The sequence below is a fragment of the Chiloscyllium plagiosum genome, chromosome 13 (genome assembly GCF_004010195.1).
Source record: "Chiloscyllium plagiosum isolate BGI_BamShark_2017 chromosome 13, ASM401019v2, whole genome shotgun sequence".
NCBI classification, from domain to species: Eukaryota; Metazoa; Chordata; class Chondrichthyes; order Orectolobiformes; family Hemiscylliidae; genus Chiloscyllium; species Chiloscyllium plagiosum.
This window is the reverse complement of record NC_057722.1, coordinates 46,917,565-46,938,498: the sequence shown is the minus strand read 5'-3', so window position 1 is coordinate 46,938,498 and position 20,934 is coordinate 46,917,565. Positions and strand designations below refer to the sequence as shown.

The window sequence follows — 20,934 nt, the reverse complement described above, 5'->3', positions numbered from 1 at the left end:
AGAGAAGTTAAGCATAAATGATGGATAGATGTTTGTGTGTCTGGCATCTCCAAGATTCATTGGACACAATAAAAATGAAGTGAACCACCAATTGTTAGTCAATCTTAAATGATGAAAAGTTTGTAGATAAAATTACATTATTATTGAAGAAGAAAGCTAGGAAAGATAGTGTTAACAAGCTGTTCAGGTGAGCAGAACAGGTCAAATGGAATTCAGTGTGGAGAAGAGGGAAGGGAGACATTTGGGGGATGGCAAAGAGAATATGCAACATGGTAGAAAAACCAAGTAGTGTAAAGAGGAGCAGAGGGAGCATGACAGCATATCCACAGGTCCCTGAAGCTAACAGGACAGACAGATATGGTTAAGTACCAGTCATCCACAGAATACCAGACGTGAATCTCGTTTTTACATTAGAAAAGCTCATTGAGAGATGGGTATTGCTGGCTGAGCCAGAATTTATTGCCCATCTCGAGTTGTCCTAGAGAGCTTTCTTGAACTGCTATAACCTATGAGCTGTAGGTTGACTCTCAATGCCCTAAGAGAAGGAATAGCATGATTTTGAGCCAGCAGTGAAGAACAGCAATATATTTCGAAGTCAGGATGGTGAGTGGCTTGGAGATGCAATCGCAGGTGGTGTATTTTCTGCTCTTGTCCTTCCAGATGGAAATGGTCATGGGTTTGAAGGCATTGTCTAAGAAGCATTACTGAATTTCTGCAGTGCTTATAAATGTCACTGCTGCTACTAAAGCATCAGCGATGGAGAGTGTGGATGTGGTGCCTATTAAGACACTTTGGCATCATGCTTCTTGTAGGCTGATGGAATTGTACTCATCCAGACAGGTGGGGAGTGTTTCATTTGAGACTTGTAGATGATGGACAGGCTTTGGGGAGTCAGGTGGTGAGTTACAAACTGCAGGTTTCCTAGATTGACATGCTCTGTAGGGTGCTGCAGTATTTACATGGCAAGTCCAATTCAATTTATAGCAAATGGCAACTCGAGATGTTGATTCAGTGATGCTACCACCTTTGAATGGAAAGGTCAATGGTTAGGTTCTCTTATTGGAGCTGGTAACTTTTGTGCCACTTGTCAGCCCAAACTTGGATATTGTCCAGTTTTGCATTTGAACGTGGACTGCTTCAGTATCTGAGGAGTCACGAGTGGTGAACATTTTGCTGATGGTTGCACACACCCCAACTTCTAGGCTTATGATGGAGGGAAGCACATTGATGAAGCAGCTGAAGATGGTTGGGCTGAGGACACTTCTGAGGAATTTCTGCAGTGATGCCCTGGAGCTGAGATGGCAGACCTCCAACAACCATAATCATCTTTTGTGCTAAGCATAACTCAGTTTTCCTCCTGATACTCACTGACCCCAGTTTTGCCAGGAACTCCCCTCTGGAATTCAGCTCTTTTGTCCATGTTAAGAGAGGTAAGCAGTTCAGGCACGATAGAAGTGGGTACTGCAGATGCTGGAGATTACAGTCAAGATTAGAGTGGTGCTGGAAAAGCACAGGTCAGGCAGCATCCAAGGAGCAGGAAAATCAATGTTTTGGGCTAAAGTCCTTCATCAGGAATGAGGCTGGGAGCCTCAGGGGTGGGGCTGGGGAGAAGGTGGCTAAGAGTGCAATGGGTGGATGGAGGTGGGGGTAAAGGTGATAGGTCGGAGAAAAGTGTGGAGTAATATGTGGGAAGGAAGATGGGACACATCATGAGGGCAGTGCTGAGCTGGAAGGTTGGAACTGGGGTAAGGTGTGGGGAGGGGAAAGTAAGGAAACTGGTCAAGTCCACATTGATGCCATGGGGTTCCGAGGCAGAAGAGGAGGCATTCTTCCACCTTGCATTGGGTGGTGAGGGAGTGGCTGTGGGGGCATATCCTTGGCAGAGTGGGAGGGAGAGTTGAAGGGTTCGACCATGGAGCGGTGGGGTTGATTGGTGATGGTGTATCAGATGTTCTCTGAAGCACTTAGAAAGTTAGGACACCTACTCGCAGAGTGCTTCAGATTTGTGGAGTCTTCTGTGGCTATCCCCATTTCAAACAAGTATGCCATTTTGGAAAATGTAGGGGGTGATGGATTCTCAGGGGAACGTAGCACAAACATCCAAGTTTCTGGTATCGAGACTGGCTCTAATGCAACGAGGGGTAGGTCGGGTTCCAAAAGATCAATTGTGTTAGTGGACTCTCTAGTCCGAGGTACATACAGATGTTTCTGTGGCCAGCAGCGAAAAATCAGAATGGTGTGTTGCTTCCCTGGTGCCAGGATCAAGGATGTCTCAGAGAGTGTGCAGAGGGAAGGGATTGCTGAGATATTTTTATCAATAGTCACAGGTCAGGTGCCAGAAGACTGGAAGTTGGCCCTATTTAAGGGTGGTAAGGACAAGCCAGGGAACTGCAGACCAGTGAACCTGATGTTGGTGGTGGGTAAGTTGTTGGAGGGAATCCTGAGGGATAGGACGTACATGTATTTGGAAAGACAAGGACTGATTAGGGATAGTCAACATGTCTTTGGGCATGGGAAATCATGTCTCACAAGCTTTGTAGTAACAAAGAGGATTGCTGAGGGCAAAGCAGTAGACATGATCTAGATGGACCAGTAAGACATTCAACAAGGTTCCCCATGGGAGGCTGGTGAACAAGGTTAGATCTCATGGAATACAGGGAGAACGAGCCATTTTGATACAGAACTAGCACAAAATGTAGAAGACAGAGGGTGGTGGTGGAGGGCCTGTGACCAGTGGAGAGGAACAAGGATCGATGCTGGGTCCTCTACTTTTCATCATTTATATAAATGATTTGGATGTGAGCATAAGAGGTAGAGTTAGTAAGTTTGCAGGTTACACCAAAATTGGAGGCGTAGTGAATAGTGAAGATTACCTCAGATTACAACAGGATCTTGATCAGATGGGCCAATGGGCTGAGAAGTGGCAAATGGAGTTTAATTCACTTAAATAAGAGGTGCGGCATTTTGGGAAAGCAAATCTTAGCAGCACTTATACACTTAATGGTAAGGTCTTAGGGAGTGTTGCTGAACAAAGAGACCTTGGAGTGCAGGTTCATAGCTCCTTGAAAGTGGAATTGCAGGTAGTTAGGATAGTGAAGGTGGCGCTTGGTATGCTTTCCTTTATTGGTCAGAGTATTGAGTACAGGAGTTGGGAGGTCATGTTGCAGCTGTACAGGACATTGGTTAGGCCACTGCTGGAATATTGCGTGCAATTCTGGTCTCTTTCCGATCAGAAAGATAGTGAAACTTGAAAGGGTTCAGAAAAGATTTACCAGGATGTTGCTAGGGTTGGAGGATTTGTGCTTTTGGGAGGGGTTGAATAGGCTAGGGCTGTTTTCCCTGGAGCATCAGAGGCTGAGGGGTGACCTTATAGAGGTTTATAGAATCATGAGGGGCATTGATAGGGTAAATAGACAAAGTCTTTTCCCTGGGGTCTGGGAGTCCAAAACTAGAGGGAATAGGTTTAGGGTGAAAGGAGAAAGGTATAAATGAGATCGGAGAGGAAACTTTTACACAGTGGGTGGTACATGTATGGAATGAGCTGCCAGAGGAAGTGGAGGAGGCTGGTACAATTGCAACATTTAAAAGCCATCTGGATAGGTACATGAATAGGAAGGAAGGGTTAGGAGGGATATGGGCCGCGTGCTGGCAGGTGGGACTAGATTGGGTTGGGATATCTGGTCGGCATGGACCAAAGGTTCTGTTTCCGTGCTGTACATCTCGGTGACTCTATGTTTGAACCAATGCTGTGGTGCTCCTGGCAGAACCCAATCTATGCATCACTGTGCTGTTCAGGTGCTGTTTGATAGTAACATTGATGATTGGTCTACACTCAATGGGGCAGTAATTGACTGGGTTGGATTTGTCCTGTTTTGCAACCAGGACATACCTGAGCAATTCTCCACATTGTTGAATAGATGCCAGTGTTGTAACAGTACCGAAACAGCTTGGCTTGGGAAGTTCTGGAGCACAAGCCTTCAGTACTATCGCCAGAATGTTGTCACTAGGGCACATTTTTAGATATGCTTGGTGCCACTCCTGGCATGTCCTCCTGCCTTCTCCAATGAACTTCAAATGTTCCTCTGGTAATGGTATCAGGGCAGGGGTGCTCGGCCAGGAGGGTGTTGACTACATTGCAGTATGGTTCTACTGCTGCTTGTGGCCTCATGGATACTCAGCCTCAAGTTGCCAGATCTAATCAAAATCTATCCCATTTACCACAGTGATAGTATCGCACAACATGGCAGATATCCTTAATTGGAAGATCAAAACATCCATAAATTCTGTGCAGGGTGATAGACTGATGCACTTGCAGCCAGCAGATTGATGACGATGAGATTCAGCAGATTTTGCCCTTTTACCTGCCACAGACACAATCAAGCAGTTGTGTCATTTAGGACCTGGCTAGCTTCGTCAGTCATGGTGCTGTTATACCATTCCTAGTGAAAGGCATTGAAGTCCCTCACCCAGAGTACATTCTGTGCCCTAGAGATCCTCAGTGCTTCCTCTAAATGGTATTCAACATGGAGGATCATTGATTAATCAGCCTGGAGGGGTTTAGGGACAATATGTTAATTAGCAGGTAGTTCCCTTGCCTACATTTGATCTGATGCATTAAACTTCATGGTATCTAGAGTCAATTTTGAGGACAAGGACAATTCCCTCCCAATGGTATGCCACTGTTCTGTCACCTCTTAGTGGGATAAGTGATAGCATTATTTGGGACATAGACAGAAACACAATGGCAGGCTGTTGCTTGACTCGTCTGAGACAGTTTGCCCAATTAGCCCCCAAATGTTAATAAGGCAGACAGTGCAGGATTGACAACTCTGCATTTGCTGTTGCTGTTTCTAGTGCCTATTTTGATGCCAAGAGGTCTATCTAGTTCCATTCCTTTTTTTTTGAACATTTGCATTGATTGATATAACAGATTGAAATGGCTAAGCCATTTCAGAGGGTAGTTAAAAGCCAACCACATCAGATCAGATTCAGACAGTGGTTTCCTTCCCTAAAGGTAAAGTCACTTCCAAGCCTTACCAGACCATAGGGTTGCTCTCTCATTAGGAGACGACAACTGGTGGTGGTTTAACTAAGGAGAGTCCTTCACAGTAACCTCACCTGTGTGGAATTGAACCCCGACACATGGCATCAATCTGCATTACAAACAGCTGAGCTAAAAACAGATCCCGTTCCCTAAAGAACAGGGACCAGCTAGATTGTTAAGATGAATGAATATGGTTTCATTATCATCATTAGACTTAATTCTAGATTACGGAATTAAAAATGTCACCATTTGCCCTGATCCCAAAATTCATTGTCTACTGACAATACAAGTAAGCCATCACCACCTCCTAATGGCCACTGATATCAAGAGCAGGAAGTGTGGGGTAGAACATAAAAAACTAGCTTGCTACAACTAGAGTACTGCGCGAATTCCTCACCATATAACAAGAATGTAACAACACCAGACAGTGCAAACATTAGACTATTTCTTACAGCTGCTGAATCTGTCTGGGGAGAGATTTTCTATAACACCACAATTCTTACATCAACTTTTCACCAGTGTTCTTCATTCCAAAGGGCATCACTTTAAGCTGAGGTAGCCCATTTGGGGTTACAAATGCAGAAATTTCTTTCACTGACTCGGATTAAAAAAAAGGTACCGGTCAGTAACCACACATTAAGTCCAACATAGTGATGTAACTGGCTCATCCTACTTTCTTGATACGGTCCTTCAATCTAGGAATTGGATTTGAGTCCGACCTTGTAACAGTGTTGACCTTCCGATAATCCACGCAGAAGCGTTGAGTCCTGTTGGGTTTGGGAACTAAGACGATCGGCAAACCCCGGTCACTCTGGCTTGGGGCTTATGCCCGAAACGTCGATTCTCCTGTTCCCTGGATGCTACCTGACCTGCTGCGCTGTTCCAGCAACACATTTCCAGCGCTGATCTCCAGCATCTGCAGACCTCACTTTCTCCTCGAAGATATCCTCATCAAGTATAGCCTCCACCTCCATCTGGACCTGTCTGGCTTTGAAAGGATTAGGCTGATAGGGGTGTGGTTTTATCAGAGTAGTATTCCCTACATCTACTTCATGTGCAATAGCATTAGTCCTCTCCATCAGATTCTTACATATGTCCTTATACTGCAGTAACAAATCTTCCAACTGCATTCTTTGATCCTGAGACAGATAGCTTACTAACCTATCCCACTCCTCATGCACTTCATTTTTTAATCCATTGAGGCACATCAAAATCTATATCATCTAGATTTGAACCCTCACTCTGCGGGGCAGTAACTAACACCTATTTCTCCAGTTCTTTCTTTCTAGTAAATTAGGAGCCTTCCACATCCAAACTTTCAACTGCACTTCCACACGTCATTTACTGTATACATTGCTCCTGATTCGGTCTCCCTATTGGGGAGACAGGACAACTACTTGCAGAGAACATCTCCGGCACATTTGCACCAACTAACCCTACCAGCATGGCCGAACACTTCAACTCCCTCTCCCACTCAGCCAAGGACTTGCAGGTCCTGGGCCGCCTCCATCGTCACATCCTTGTCTGGTTCTCAGTTACATCCGAGCATTCGAGTAATTCCCTTACAATTTCAGCTTTACTTTTGAACTTGGTTAAACCCAGATCTAACTTATTTGTTAATTCTAAAGTATGGCATCTTTCTTTCCTTCTAAACTTCTTGGTGAATTTGAGAATCATTAAATCCCAGAACCTCTTTAGCAATTTTAAGAGCCATTTCTCTCACTTGTAATTTAAATCAACTTCAAATCACTGAAATTAAACAAATTTCTGGACTTACATTTTATTTAACAATCTAGGACATTAACCTGCAAGTGTTTAAAATCTGCTGGGATTTTTGTACCTCCAAATCTATTTAAGTCTATATAAACCATTCAAATCTCAAATCAAAGACTTAAACTGTTCAAATCCAATGATGAGCCCCAAACTATTATGATGTGGGTAATCTCCTTGCTTAAATTTAAACCAGTAACACAGATTTAAGCCATGCAGTAATCTGTGAAAATTCAAGAGGCCAATAACTGTTTAAGATATAAAGTTGTTAATTTTTACTTTAAAGTCTAAGAATAATTAACTAACAACTATTTACAACTCCTTTCTATAACCTATCTTATCTTTTACTTTCCCTTCGATAATACTAGTCTGATAAAAAACACTCAAGATTTACCAAAAGTTGAAATTTCAAAACCACGAAAAGTGAATGTTCTTCATCCTCTGTAGATTTGCTCTTCAGGTCGGTGTTGATGTTTCTCTCTGTGCAAACTCTTTCTGTAGACCGGTACCCCTCAGACAGTTCTGACCAGCAGCCTACATTTGTTGGTTGCTCCTTCCACATACCTCAACACTGTCCTATTTACCTCGCTCCCCACCACTGGTCCAGGAACTCCCCACATACATTCGGGGCACCATCTACACCCTCCACTTCCTCTAAGTAGTGTGTGTCCCTGGCCCCCAATGCCTCATCTTCACTATGGACACTCAGTCCCTATATACCTCTATCTGCTATGACCAGGGCATCCAAACCCTCCATTTCTTCCTTTCCCACCAGTATCCTTCCACTGATACTAATTTGTTTGGCTGAACTGGTCATTGCCACCATTCCTCACCTTTTCTTCTGTTACATCGATGACTGCATCAGCGCCACCTCGTGCACCCACAAGGAGGTTGAACAGTTTATTAACACATTCCATCTCACCTGGACCATCTCAGATACTTCCCTTTCTGAACCCCTCCATCTCCAACAGGCACTGACATCATCTACAAACCCACAGACTCCCACAACTATGTTGACAACACCTCCTCCTACTCTGCCTGCTGTAAATATGCCATCCCTTATTCCCAATTCCTCTGCCCCATCTGCTCCCATGCGGGCCAGTTCCACCACAGAACACATCAGATGGCCTCCTTTTTTAAAAGAACACAAATTCCCCTCCCACATGATTGATTATGCCCTCCAACCCATCTCATCTACTTCCCACACCTCCGCCCTCAAAGCTCACCCCTTCAACTGCAACAAGGACAGAATCCCCCCAATCCTCACCTTTCAACCCACCAACATCTGTATACATCACGTCATCCTCCACCACCTACAAATGGATCCCAGAGATATATTTCCCTCCCCACCCCATCCACCTTCTGTAAAGACTGTTCCCTCCGTGACTACCTAGTCAGGTCCACACCACCCACCAACCCACCCTCCCCTCTCGGCATCTTCCCCTGGCACTGCAGAAATTGCAAAACTTGTGCCCACACTCCCCCCCACCTCTGTCCAAGGCCACAAAGGAGCCTTCCACATCCAACCACAATTCCACACGTCATATACTGTATATGTTGCTCCAGATGCAGTCTCTCCTACATTGAGACCACTTCAGAGAACATCTCCGGAACACCTGCACCAACCAACACTACCGCCCAATGGCCGAACACTTCAATTCCCCCTCCCATTCAGCCGGGGACATGCAGGTCCTGGGCCGCCTCCATTGCCATACACTAACCACTCAATGCCTGGAGGGAGAATGCCTCATCTTCCGCCACGGGACCCTCCGACCCGATAGTATCAACATGGATTTCACCAGTTTCCTCATTTCCCCTCCCCCCACCCTATCCCAGATTCAATCTTCCAACTCGGCACTAACTTAATGACCTATCCTTCTTCCTTCCCACCTATCTGTCCCACTCTCCCCTGACCTACCACCATTACCCCACCTCCCTCCACCTATTGCACTCTCAGCTACCTTCCCCACAGCCCCCCCCCCACCTATTTAATCTCTACACCCCTAGGCTCCCAGTCTCATTCCTGATGAAGGGCTTTTGCCCAAAAGGTCAATTCTCCTGCACCTCGGGTGCTGCCCTGACCTGCTATGCTATGCTTTTCAAACTCCACACTCCCTATTCTGACTGCCAACATCTGCAGTCCTCACTTTCTTTACATCTGTTGGTCTTTTGGTAGTTCTCCTCCTAACTGTTCAATTTTCTCAATCTTATGCACCCTAAGCATCAGATTATGTCATTGGCTTTTAATATTGTCAATATACTAAATAGTAACATGATTGGAGGTTGGTTCTTTTTTTGGGGTATAATTTAAACTGATTGGCCTAATTCAAATTTGTTTTTGTCTCCAGACAACTTCTCTGGACTACATGTTACATTGTATTTTGTTCAGAACACTTAGTGCTGTCAGGTTGTTCTGCTAGCCTTTAACTCTTTAAAAAAGGTACAGTACACCAACATCTTCAAAACACCAGGATTCCCATTTCTCAGCCCATTTCTGCAGCTGATTTACTTCTTGCTGTATCCTTTGACAACCTTGTATGCTATCCATAACTCCACCAATCTTTGTATCATCTGCAGACTTACTAACCCAAACATCTACATTTCATCCAAGACTGGGATCTCTTGTGGAACACCACTCGTCACAGACCTCTAGCCTGAAAAACAACTTTGCAACTGGCAGGTCTTGTCTTACTAACTTGATTGAAATTTTTGGAGGAGCTGACAAAGGTGATCGATGGGGGTAGAGCAGTGGATGTTGTCGACTTGGATTTTAATAAGGCTTTTGACAAGGTTTCTCAATGTAGGCTCATTCAGAAAATTAAGATGCGTGAGATCCGTGATGACTTAGCTGCATGGATTCAGAATTAGCTTGTCCATAGAAGGCAAAAAGGTCTTACACAATCAAAACAGTACTTAGTATTTTCTGTAATGTTGACATGTAAATCAATGAGTCATATAATCGCGATCATTCTTTTCACACACTTTGAAAGTTCTTAAATACATTTCAGCAATGTGTTCAACAAGGTTCCGCAGGTTTGGATACAGAACTGGCTCAAAGGTAGAAGGCAGAGGGTGATTGTGGAGGGCTGTTTTTCAGACTGGAGGCCTATGACCAGTGGAATGCCACTAGGATCGGTGCTGGGTCCTTTTTTTGTCATTTACATAAATGATTTGATTAGATTAGCTTACTTACAGTGTGGAAACAGGTCCTTCAGCCCAACAAGTCCACACTGACCCTCCGAAGAGCAACCCACCCATTCCCCTACGTTTACCCCTTCATCTAATACTACGGGCAATTCACCTAACCTGCACATTTTTGGACTGTGGGAGGAAACTGGACATCGGAGGAAACCCATGCAGACATGGGGAGAATGTACAAATTCCACACAGACAGTTGCCTGAGGCGGGAATTGAACTCGGGTCTCTAGCACTGTGAGGCAGCAGTGCGAGCCACTATGCTACTGTGCCGAGCATAAGAGGTATAGTTAGTAACTTTGCAGATGACACCAAAATTGGAAGTGTAGTGGACAGCGAAGAGGGTTACCTCAGATTACAACAGGATCTTGACCAGATGGGCCAATGGGCTGAGAAGTGGCAGATGGAGTATAATTCAGATAAATGCAAGGTGCTGCATTTTGGGAAAGCAAATCTTAGCAGGACTTATACACTTAATGGTAAGATCCTTGGGAGTGTTGCTGAATAGAAAGACCTTGGAGTGCAGGTTCATAGCTCCTTGAAAGTAGAGTCACAGGCAGATAGGATAGTGAAGGCGGCGTTTGCTATGCTTTCCTTTATTGGTCAGAGTATTGAGTACAGGAGTTGGGAGGTCATGTTACGGTCGTCCAGGACATAGGTTAGGCCACTGTTGGAATATTGCATGCAATTCTGGTCTCCTTCCTATCGGAAAGATGTTTTGAAACTTGAAAGGGTTCAGAAAAGATTTACAAGGATGTTGCCAGGGTTGGAGGATTTGTGCTATAGGGAGAGGCTGAACAGGCTGGGGCTATTTTCCCTGGAGCATCGGAGGCTGAGGGGTGACCTTATAGAGGTTTACAAAATGAGGGGCATGGATAGGATAAACAAACAAATTCTTTTCCCTGAAGTTGGGGAGTCCAGAACTAGAGGGCATAGGTTTAGGGTGAGAGAGGAAAGATATAAAAGAGATCAACAGGGCAACGTTTTCACACAGAGGGCGTTACAGGTATGGAAATGAGCTGCCAGAGGAAGTGGTGGAGGCTGGTACAATTGCAACATTTTAAGAGGCATCTAGATGTGTATATGAATAGGAAGGGTTTGGAGGGATATGAGCCAGGTGCTGGTTGGTGGGACTAGATTGGGTTGGAATATCTGGTCGGCATGGACAGGTTGGACCAAAGGGTCTGTTTCCATGCTGTACATCTCTATGACTCTAGACTGGTTAGCAAGTCAGAATACATGGAATACAGGGAGCACTAGTTATTTGAATACAAAATTGGCATGAATGTAGGAGACAGAGGGTACTGTTGGTGGAGGGTTGCTTTTCAGACTGGAGGACTGTGACCAGCAGTGTGGCATAAAGATCAGTGCAGGGTCCACTGCTTTTCGTCATTTATATAAGTGATTTGGGTATGAACATTGGTCCCAGAGGACTGGGAAGTAGCTAAAGTTGTTCCTGTATTCAAGATGAGAAAGAGAGATAATCCAGGAAACTATAGATTGGCGAGTCTCACAGTAGCTGGGAAGCTACTGGAGAGAATTCTTTGGAATAGGATTTACGTGCATTTGGACAGTCAGCATGGCTTTGAACAGAGCAGGTCATGTCTTACTAACTTGATTTAAATTTTTGAGGAGCTGACAAAGGTGGCCAATGGGGATAGATTAGTGGATGTTGTCTACATGGATTTTAGTAAGGCTTTTGACAAGGTTTCTCATTATAGGGTCGTCCAGAAAATTAAGATGCGTGGGATCAATGATGACTTGGCTGCATGGATTCAGAATTGGTTTGCCCACAGAAAGCAAAAAGGTAGTGATGCAAAGTTGTTTTTCAGGCTGGAGGTCTGTGACTAGTGGTGTTCCACAGAGATGAAAAAATGTAGATGTTTGGGTTAGTAAGTCTGCAGACAATTCAAAGATTGGTGGAGTTGTGGATAGTGTACAAGGCTGTCAAAGGATACAGCAAAAAGTAAATCAGTTGCAGATATGGGCTGAGAAATGGCAGATGGAGGTTAATCTGTAGATGAACTGCTGCATTTTGGGAGATCAAATATTCAGGAAAAAGGTATTAGTTAATTGCAGGACACTGAAGAACATTGATGTGCACAGGTACCTTGGCAAAGGAGGAGTATTGCATGCTTGCCTTCATTGGGTCAGGATATTAAGTAAGAGAGTCAGGATGTCATGTTGCTCCTTTATAAGGCTTTGGTTAGGCCACACAGTATTGCATTCATTTCTGGTCGCTGCATTACAGGAAGGCTTTGGATAGGATACAGAAGAGGTTTACCTGGATGCTGCCTGGATTAAAGGGTATGAACTAGAAGGAGAGGCTAGAAAAACTAGCATTGTTTTCTTTGGAGCAGCAGAGGCTGACTGGAAACTTGACAGAAGTCTACAGTATATAATTATGAGATGCATTGATAAGGTTGACGGTCAGATGCTTTTTGCCCCAAGAGTTGAAATGTCTAAAACTAGGGGCATGCATTTAAGGTGAGAGGGGGATGTTCAAAGAAGATGTGAGGGGCAAGTTTTTTCAAAATACAGAATAGTAGGAGCATGGAATGCACTGCTAGGGTTGGTGGAGGAGGCAGATAGGGGTGTTTAAGAGACTTTTAGATAAGCACATGAATATGCAAGGAATGAAGGGATATGGACCAAGGGCAGAAAGAAGGGATTAGTTTAATTTGGCATCATGTTCGGCAGAACATAATGGGCCAAAGGGCCTGTTCTTGTGCTGTACAGTTCTATGTTCTAGAGAAGGAATGCTTAGTACCTTTTGCAAATGACACCAAAATTGAAGGTGGAGTGGACAGCCAAAAAGGTTATCTCAGAATACAACAGAATCTTGATCAGATGGACCAGTGAGCCAAGGAGTGACAGATGGAGTGTAACCTAGACAAATTGAGGTGCCGCATTTCGGTAAGGTAAATGAGGGCAGGTCTTATACATTCAGATGGTAGCATCCTGAGGAGTGTTGCCAAATAAAGAGAACTTAGAATGCAAGTTCATAGTTCTTTCAAAGTGGAGCCGTGGGTAGACGGGTAGTGAAGAAAGCAGTTAGTATACTTGCCTTTATTGGTTAGTGCAGAGTATAGGAGTTGGGATGTCATGTTGCAGCTATACTAGACATTATTTAGGCCACTTTTGGAATACTTCTGGTCTCTCTGCTATAGGAAGGATATTGTGAAACTTTAAAGGATTTAGAAAAGACTAAGAAGGACGTTGCCAGGACTGGACACTTTGAGCTATAAGGAGAGGCTAAATAGGCTGGGCCTGTTTTCCCTGGAGCATGGAGGCTGAGAAATGACTTTATAGAGGTATTTAAAAGCATGAGGGGCATGGACAGGGTAAATAGACAAGATATTTTCCCAGGGTAGCGAAGTCCAAAACTAGAGGGCATAGGTTCAAGGTGGGTGGGGTGGGATTGGATTTGAATAGGATCTAGCAGACAACCTTTTCACACAGACAAAGGTGCACATATGGAATAAACGGTTAGTGGAAGTGGAGGAGACTGGTACAATTACAACATTTAAAAGGCATCTGGAAGGGTATATGAATAGAAAGGATTTAGAGGGATATGAGCCAAATGGGACTAGGTAAATTTAGGATATCTGGTTAGCATGGACAAGTTGGACCAAACTGTTTCCATGCTGTACAATTCTATGACTATGACAATCATGAAACAAACCTTAAAACTCCAGCTCCAAATCACAGACAGACAGTCAGTACCAAAAAGGACCGGAAACCTGCTCTTGCTTACATCCACATGTGGAAGGCCACCTTTCAGAAGGAGGGAAAAAAGAATGAAGATGTAAACTTGCCAATGCTGCTAAGCCATTCCAACCAATCATGACCATTAATTAAAAACAAATTAAAAAAGGCAACTTTATAAATCTTTGAGACAGAAAAGTGGAGTTTGTTCTTGCCTTTCTCTAGTAGTACAATTAGATAATGGGGTAGAAGTTATTTCAATGCATCATTGTAGGCTTTCCTCCCAGAGTGTCTGAAGTACTAACTGCAAGATTCACTTTCAATTTCTAATCAATCCAAGGACTGCTTACCCTTGTCAGGTACCAGTCTCTTAATAAAAAGATCTGATTGCTAGCTGCGTGACATCAAGAAAACAAAAGGAGAGATGCCATGAGAATTATTTTTAAATTTTGGCACCATCTGAAAGATTCAGGGAAGACTTGTCAGAATGTCTGACAACTATCACATTAACATTACTATATATAGAGATCTTGGGAGACAAATCCATAGGTCCCTGAAAGTTTGCCCTCAATGGTTGAGGCACTGAGTATAAAAATTTAGCAAGTCACATTGCAGCTGTAAGAGCCTTTAGTTAAGTTACATTTGGAGCACTTTGTGCAATTCAGACTATGCAGAAGGTGCAAAAGTGGTTTACCAGGCTGTTGCTTGTATTAACTATCAAAAAGGAGGTTGGATAAACTTGGGACTGTTTTCACATGAACTCAGCAGAGGCTGAGTAGCAACCCAATAGAAGTGGGGATTCTGCCCGAAATATTGATTTTCCTGCTCCTCAGATACTGCCTGACCTGCTGTGATTTTCCAGCACCATCCTAATCTAGACTGATTTCCAGCATCTCACTTTTGCCTAAAAAAAAAAAGCCAACATATGCAGACAGCCTGCAGAATAGCTCCCTGAAAGGTCCCTTTATCTATCAACTGACCTGTGAAACAGAAACCCTAAGAAAAGACAGAGGAAGATGCAAAGAGGAGATTTGACAGCTGGCTGGTTTTGAAATTTGAATTTTCTGGTAAATCGTAATCAGGGGTTTTATTGGACCAGCATTGTGGAAGGGAAAGTTAAAGATAGTTTAAAGAAGTTGCAAATAGTTGTTAGTTAATAGTCTACATGAGATTTAAAGAATAAAGTTCTTAAATTTTTTTTGTACTTTAAATAGTGACTATTGGGATAGTTCTTGCCTCTCGAATTTGAATGGATTACAGCATGGGTTCAGTTAAACGTCTTTTCTGTGTCACTGGTTTAAATTAGTGAGGGGTTGGGTGTTCACCCAAAGTCATAACACATGGTAATCTGAAGGGCCTACTTCCATGTTGTACTGTTCTGTGTTCTAACATAGATATGTGAACCATGGGCAGGACACTACCAATCACAGCCATTAGCGAGTAAGATTGCTTATTCAAGGGTTTAGGGGCAGAAAATTGGGAGTGCAAAGCAAAAACGACATGTTGTAACAAAACTTATAAAATGATTGAGCCACAATCGTTGACATTAACCCAATTCTGAATATCTTTACTGCTAAGATCCAGTAAACTTTAATACAAGGTTCAAGGTTGTAGGGAAACAAAAAAAATGCCATTAAATGAAATTGATTGCAAAACCTACCAGCTTCTCAGAGATTATATCCAACCTTTAGCCAAAAAAAAAACACATTCACTTTGTGAATTGTATCTTTGAATGGCAAGATTCTGTAATGTGTTCTTCTCAATAACCAAAGGAAACAAATCTTGAAGTATTAATTTCAACCTTCAAAAAGCTATGGCTTTTGAAATGGTTCTCTCATCTTTGTAGGAAAATCTAATTTAGCCTAAGCCCCAAAATTAATTAAAATGTTCAAAGATGGGAAGTTGTGTTTTGCAATCTTATGGTGAAGTTTAAATGATACCTTCATTGCATTAAAAGATAGATAACACATAGCTAACCTCTTTATTTATTCCATTTTAGGCAATTGGAGAGTTCTATCTTACAAAGCTTATATCCTACTTAATAAAAAAGGGTTGGTGCAGTTGCTTTATTTAGTACTCTGATAAATGACCGCTTAATCTACACACAAGTGATTAAAAATGAACTGAAGGAATTGGATATCACAATTACCTTTTGTATATAAAATGTTACGTAACAATAACTGCTTCAAGCACAATTGATTATTTCAAGTGTATAGTGGTGCAATTTTTTCATTACTCTGGCCACAGGTACTGTACTGGAGACAAACTATGCAATATTATGTGAAGATTTATGTTGGTCTTGCAAAAGCATTGCTTAAAAAAAAAAGGATCAAGCTGAGCTCAGTTAAGAGTCAACACTAAATTAAAACCAGTTGAAAACAAAATCCACTTCGACCGAAAAAAAACTCAAGTCTATAGATTGAATGTTAACTCAATACCAAATGGTACATGATTTATTTGCCTAGAAATAAAAAAATCGCCTAAAGTGCCATCTCTTGATAATAAGTCAATTGCAAAAGCGGTTGTAAAAAGTTGAACATCAGGTCACATGGAGGTCAATTATAATTAGAAAGTTCTGTAACTGAACTAATGAATGAGTTATTGTCAGAATAACTAAATATTTCTCAACAGCAAACAGTATGACATTGTTACAATATCACACCTGCATGCTTCTTCTAGGATGAGCCCTATTGTTCCTCTGAACTCTAAGGTGGCATTCTGAAATTCAGTAGGGCAATAAGAACGTTCAAATGTGCCCTTAAGGTGTCTCAAAACATGTCAAATAACACCCAAGGATTATTAGTTTTCTGGCTCCAATCAGGAATTAAATAGTGACGATTGCATAATTGGGTCACCAATATCTGATGTCACCCAATGAATGTATTATCAAGTTGCCTCATTCAACTTTCAACATCAAGGAAAGTTTTGCCTGCATCACAGACATGAACACTGGAGAATCTCAGTTGTACTAAAGTCACACTGTAGTTGTGTTAAATGTATGTTTTCAATGGTACAACTTCAGGAAGACTACAAATACTTCAATGCAGTTTTCTGAAGAGAGTGATACATCTGAAAAACCATACTCCCTTCCCTGGTAACTCCAGGCTAGAAACAACTCTGGCTAAGAAGGTGGACAGGGGAAATTCTGGGAAGGTTGTTATAATGGGAACAATCCTGAAACAACTGACTTTTTAAAAAAAAACTATAGGAACCACCTAACACTCTGATTAACACCTTTCTAAAGCCAAGAATAAGGATTCTTTACGAGTGCTTTGTAAACATTTTTGCCTCCAGTCCAATGGGCCAAAGACCCCTTGGACTAGTGACTGATCTCATCCCATCCAATTATGCCCACCCCTGAAAAACACTTCAGAATTAGTTGAAAGTGAATATTTTGCTTTACTGCTGAAGTGGTAATAATTGTACTTTTGTTAAGTACTTAAACCAGAAACCAAGATACATTTTTTGGACAAGATTATAATACCATGTTTCAAATAATTGTAAAATATGTCTGTGAAACCAATTTATATTTACATTAAGTGAAAACCTGCAGCAACACGATTAGAGGGTTTTTTTGCACTTATGCTGACTTGTCTCACACACAGGAGATGGTCTGCTTGCATGATCTCATGAATGGTGGGGCTGAGGGTTAGTTGTCTCATGGCCTCATGACGTAGATTGAGAAATAGCTTTAGTGCAAACAGGTAAACACTCAACTTGTCACCAAAATGTTGGCAATTGCCAATTCTGAGAGAGACTTCTTGTCATTTTGAAGCAGAGGCAATATCAAAATGGCTACAATAAACCTCAGGCTGAACACCAGATTGTATTTCTACATCTTCACCTTGGAAACAGAAGCATTCTATTTGCCATAGTTACTAGTATGTAATAGATATGGATGGTGGTCCTCAAGTATGGAAAATATAAATAAGGAGAATTTCAGAAGAACTTCAAAAGCATGTAGTCCAACTGGCCTGTTTCCACACTGTAGGGAAACCATTAAAAAAAAAATGGTCTTAGTGGGTTTACTTTTTCAAGTTGCAACTACTCAAAACTACAATGTGGGCAATACTAGCAAGTGGCCAATGGTTCCAAAGAGTATCACAGCCATTCCATTGTTTTTCCATCCAGAGTACATTGCAATTTTCAGTACTTGGACCTCAGTTCTCCTCTACAACTTGCTTGATCTCTACCCTTAGTATTCCTCCTTTTCAAGTGGTTATCTAATACCCTGAAATAGCGTATGAATTGTGTTTATAGGCTTTTCCATATTCGAAATGTTTCTTATTCCTTTGTGGTCATCTCACATTGGTTTGATCAAACATTCTGCCTATATTTACCTTACCATGAAATTCTTCTAAATTGTGAAGAGTTGTTAGGCTAGCCCTCAAATCTTCAGTCCTAATGAAAAAAAAATGTTTAAAATCAGGTCTCTCTCAGCAAGAAAGTGGAACTTAATCCTGCAGTTGTCCCACTGTCTCAGAAGCAAAGTTTGCATCTCCATGTCCAAAGCAAACTAGCTTGGTCATACTTCAAATAAAGTACACCATTTTTTTTTTTTAACTACTCAACCAAATTTGATATTTAAACAGAAAACATTCTAGCTATCTAAACTGAAAATAATCTGTGAATAGTTCTGAAGACAAGAGATACACAAAATAGGTTAAAGATATGCTTACACATATTTTCTATATTTCCTGGAACAGGATGCTCGATTGAAGCACGGTAATTTAGAAAATAAGATAAGTAGGCCATTTAGCTCTCCAGGCCTGCTCTGCCATTCAATAGGATTATAGTTGATCATCCAATTCAATGTCCTGTTCCTGGTTTCTCCCAGTACTGTTTCAACCCTTTAGTTCTAGAAAAGATATTAACTGCTTCTTGAAAACACTACTTTTTGTGGTAAAGAAACCCAACCTCGGTGAAGAAATTTCTCTTCGGCTTCGTCCTAACTAGCCTGTATCCTTACACCATGAAAACAGGGTCTGGACTCCCTAGTTGGTCAACAGGAACATCCTCCCTGTGTTTATCCTGTCTGGTCCTGTTAGAATGTTTAGGTTTCTGTGAAATAGCCCCTGCCATTGTTCTAAACTGCAGCGAATATAGTCCCAATCAATCCAGCCATCTCAGGAGTGAGTGTAGTCAACCTTTATTACACTCCTTCATACCCAGAATATCCATCCCCAGACAAGGAGAAAAAAAAAATGCACACAATACTCCAGGTATATCCCTCAAACACCCTGCTGAATTGCAGCAAGATATCCCTGCTCCTGTGCATTGAAGAGTTGAAGGAAGGGTCTGTTTCCATGCTGTATGATTCTATGATGGCAAATATGCTGTATCTGCATGCTTACTTTCAGTGACTGGTGTACAAAGACACTCAGATCTTGGACCTCCACCTTTCCCCATTCAGATAATAACCTACTTTTCTGGCTTTGCTATCAAAAGTGGATGAATTCATTTATCTACATTTTACTTCCTCTGCTAAGCATTTGCCCAATCACTCCTCTTGACCAAATCACACTGAAGCATCTCTGCATCTTCCTCGCTATTCACCCTGCCACCCAGCTTTGTGTTTTCTGCAAATTTGAAGATTTATAATTTAGTTCTCATTAAATTATGAATAGCTGGGAACCAAATAATCTGTGGTACTCCACTAGTCACTGCCTACTATTTATAAAATGACCCTTTTATTCCTGTTTGTTGCCTGTCTACCAACAAGTTGTCTATCCACAATCAGTACACTACTCCCAATCCTACACTCATTAAGCTAGAGGTTTATAGCTTCAGGAGCAGCACTCAGCATCAAGTGTGACAGACCAGGAGTTTATCCTGCTTCTACACCTGCCAGGTTTAACCAACCAACTTCTTTGGCAGAGAATCATAGAATCCCTATGGTGTGGAAACAGGCCATTTGGCCTATTGCGTCCACACCAACTCTCCAAAGTATCCCATCTAGACTCTCACCCCCAAACCTATCCCTGTAAACCTGAATTTCCCATAGCTAATGCACACAACCTACACATCCCTGAACACTTGTCAATTTAACATGACCAACCCACCTAACCTACACATCTTTAGACTGCAGACACAAGGAGAAGTCTGTGTGGAGTTTGCAGTTGCCAGATGCTGGAATTGAAACCAATTTCCTGTCATTGTGAGGCAGCAGTGCTAACCACTGAGTTACTGTGCCACCCACTATGAATGCTACGAGTTATAAATACAATTCTGTGGTCATCAAGTCCTGAAATGAGACACAAAGCCTGAACTTTTGGCTCAAAGCATGGTTGTTGCACGCAATAACACAAGACCACACCTTGCTTATATTTTCCTTAATACACATAGTAGCTCAGAGCCTGCTGCATTTAAATTAAATGTAAAACTTCATGCAAGACTGCAATTAGTCTTATTGAACCTCAATAACTTTTAGATGCATAGAATATAATGTTGTCTCCAGAAGTAGGAATCAGTTAAAGAGCAGATGGATATTATCTTTGAAAGTCAAAAATGAATGGTCCTTTTGGTTGTTAGTGTGCTGCAATTACTTAGACCACTTAAGTCAACAATAAATTCTTTTCACCAGCCAGAATATTCTTCTCCAGTCTTGGGCTGAAACAAAGGTGCTAAATCGTTATTTTCAAGTAATTGTGTGTATGCAGCTCTGTGTTGTAATCAAACACGTTCCAGTTACCAGGGAAGATTACTTTGTAACATCAAAATCTTCTCTTCAAATCAATTGGCATCCTTCCATTTGCAAATGATGTTGGAAATATAGCTTCAGTTTTGGGGAGGTCAGATGAGATTCTACACAGCACTTCTTTTGATGGCTGAACAAATAGTTTCACAAAAGGGAAAATCCATCACAAATTTAATTGCCTAAACTGGTGTTGGAGGAAGATTCCTACTGATGTCTTGTTTGCAGGACTAATACTGGCTTCAAAGCTTCTGAAACCACATCATTATTGCAGTGAAACCCTTCCCCCAACTGGAGTTACATTTGCACCAATTATCAGCTTGAGTTTCTTCACTTGTCATGATGATGTCAAGAGCTTTCATGTCTCTTCAAAATCCTTGAATTAGAATTTTGGAGGGCTTAGTTTCTTTTCAGAGGTGACCTTCTCATCTTTGATACATTGGGTTCTTAGGTCCTTTATGCAAGCCCAGAGTCGCAGCCGCACCGCACGCTGCCCTCGAAGCGGCTGCGGGGGGGGGGGGGG

The 20,934-nt window shown here is 42.1% G+C and overlaps 1 protein-coding gene across 7 annotated transcripts in view; it reads right to left on the bottom strand.

Moving 5' to 3' along the window:
* The window catches only part of b3gnt7 (UDP-GlcNAc:betaGal beta-1,3-N-acetylglucosaminyltransferase 7), a 32,030-nt gene that overhangs the window by 6,385 nt on the left and 4,711 nt on the right, over positions 1-20,934 (bottom strand). For 3 of the 7 annotated variants that reach the window (XM_043702304.1, XM_043702303.1, XM_043702300.1), the window contains exon 2: positions 13,695-13,786. The exons of 1 other annotated variant lie outside the window; for it this stretch is intronic. Coding sequence is in view for 1 of the 6 variants with exons in the window: in XM_043702306.1 (XP_043558241.1) it covers positions 13,695-13,786; positions 18,063-18,118; positions 18,397-18,521 (273 nt within the window). In the remaining 5 variants the exon portion in view is untranslated. Of the gene's footprint in view, positions 1-13,694; positions 13,787-18,062; positions 18,119-18,396; positions 19,690-20,934 lie in introns of those variants that run through there. 3 more of the 7 variants (XM_043702302.1, XM_043702301.1, XM_043702306.1) reach the window with 2 other exon arrangements.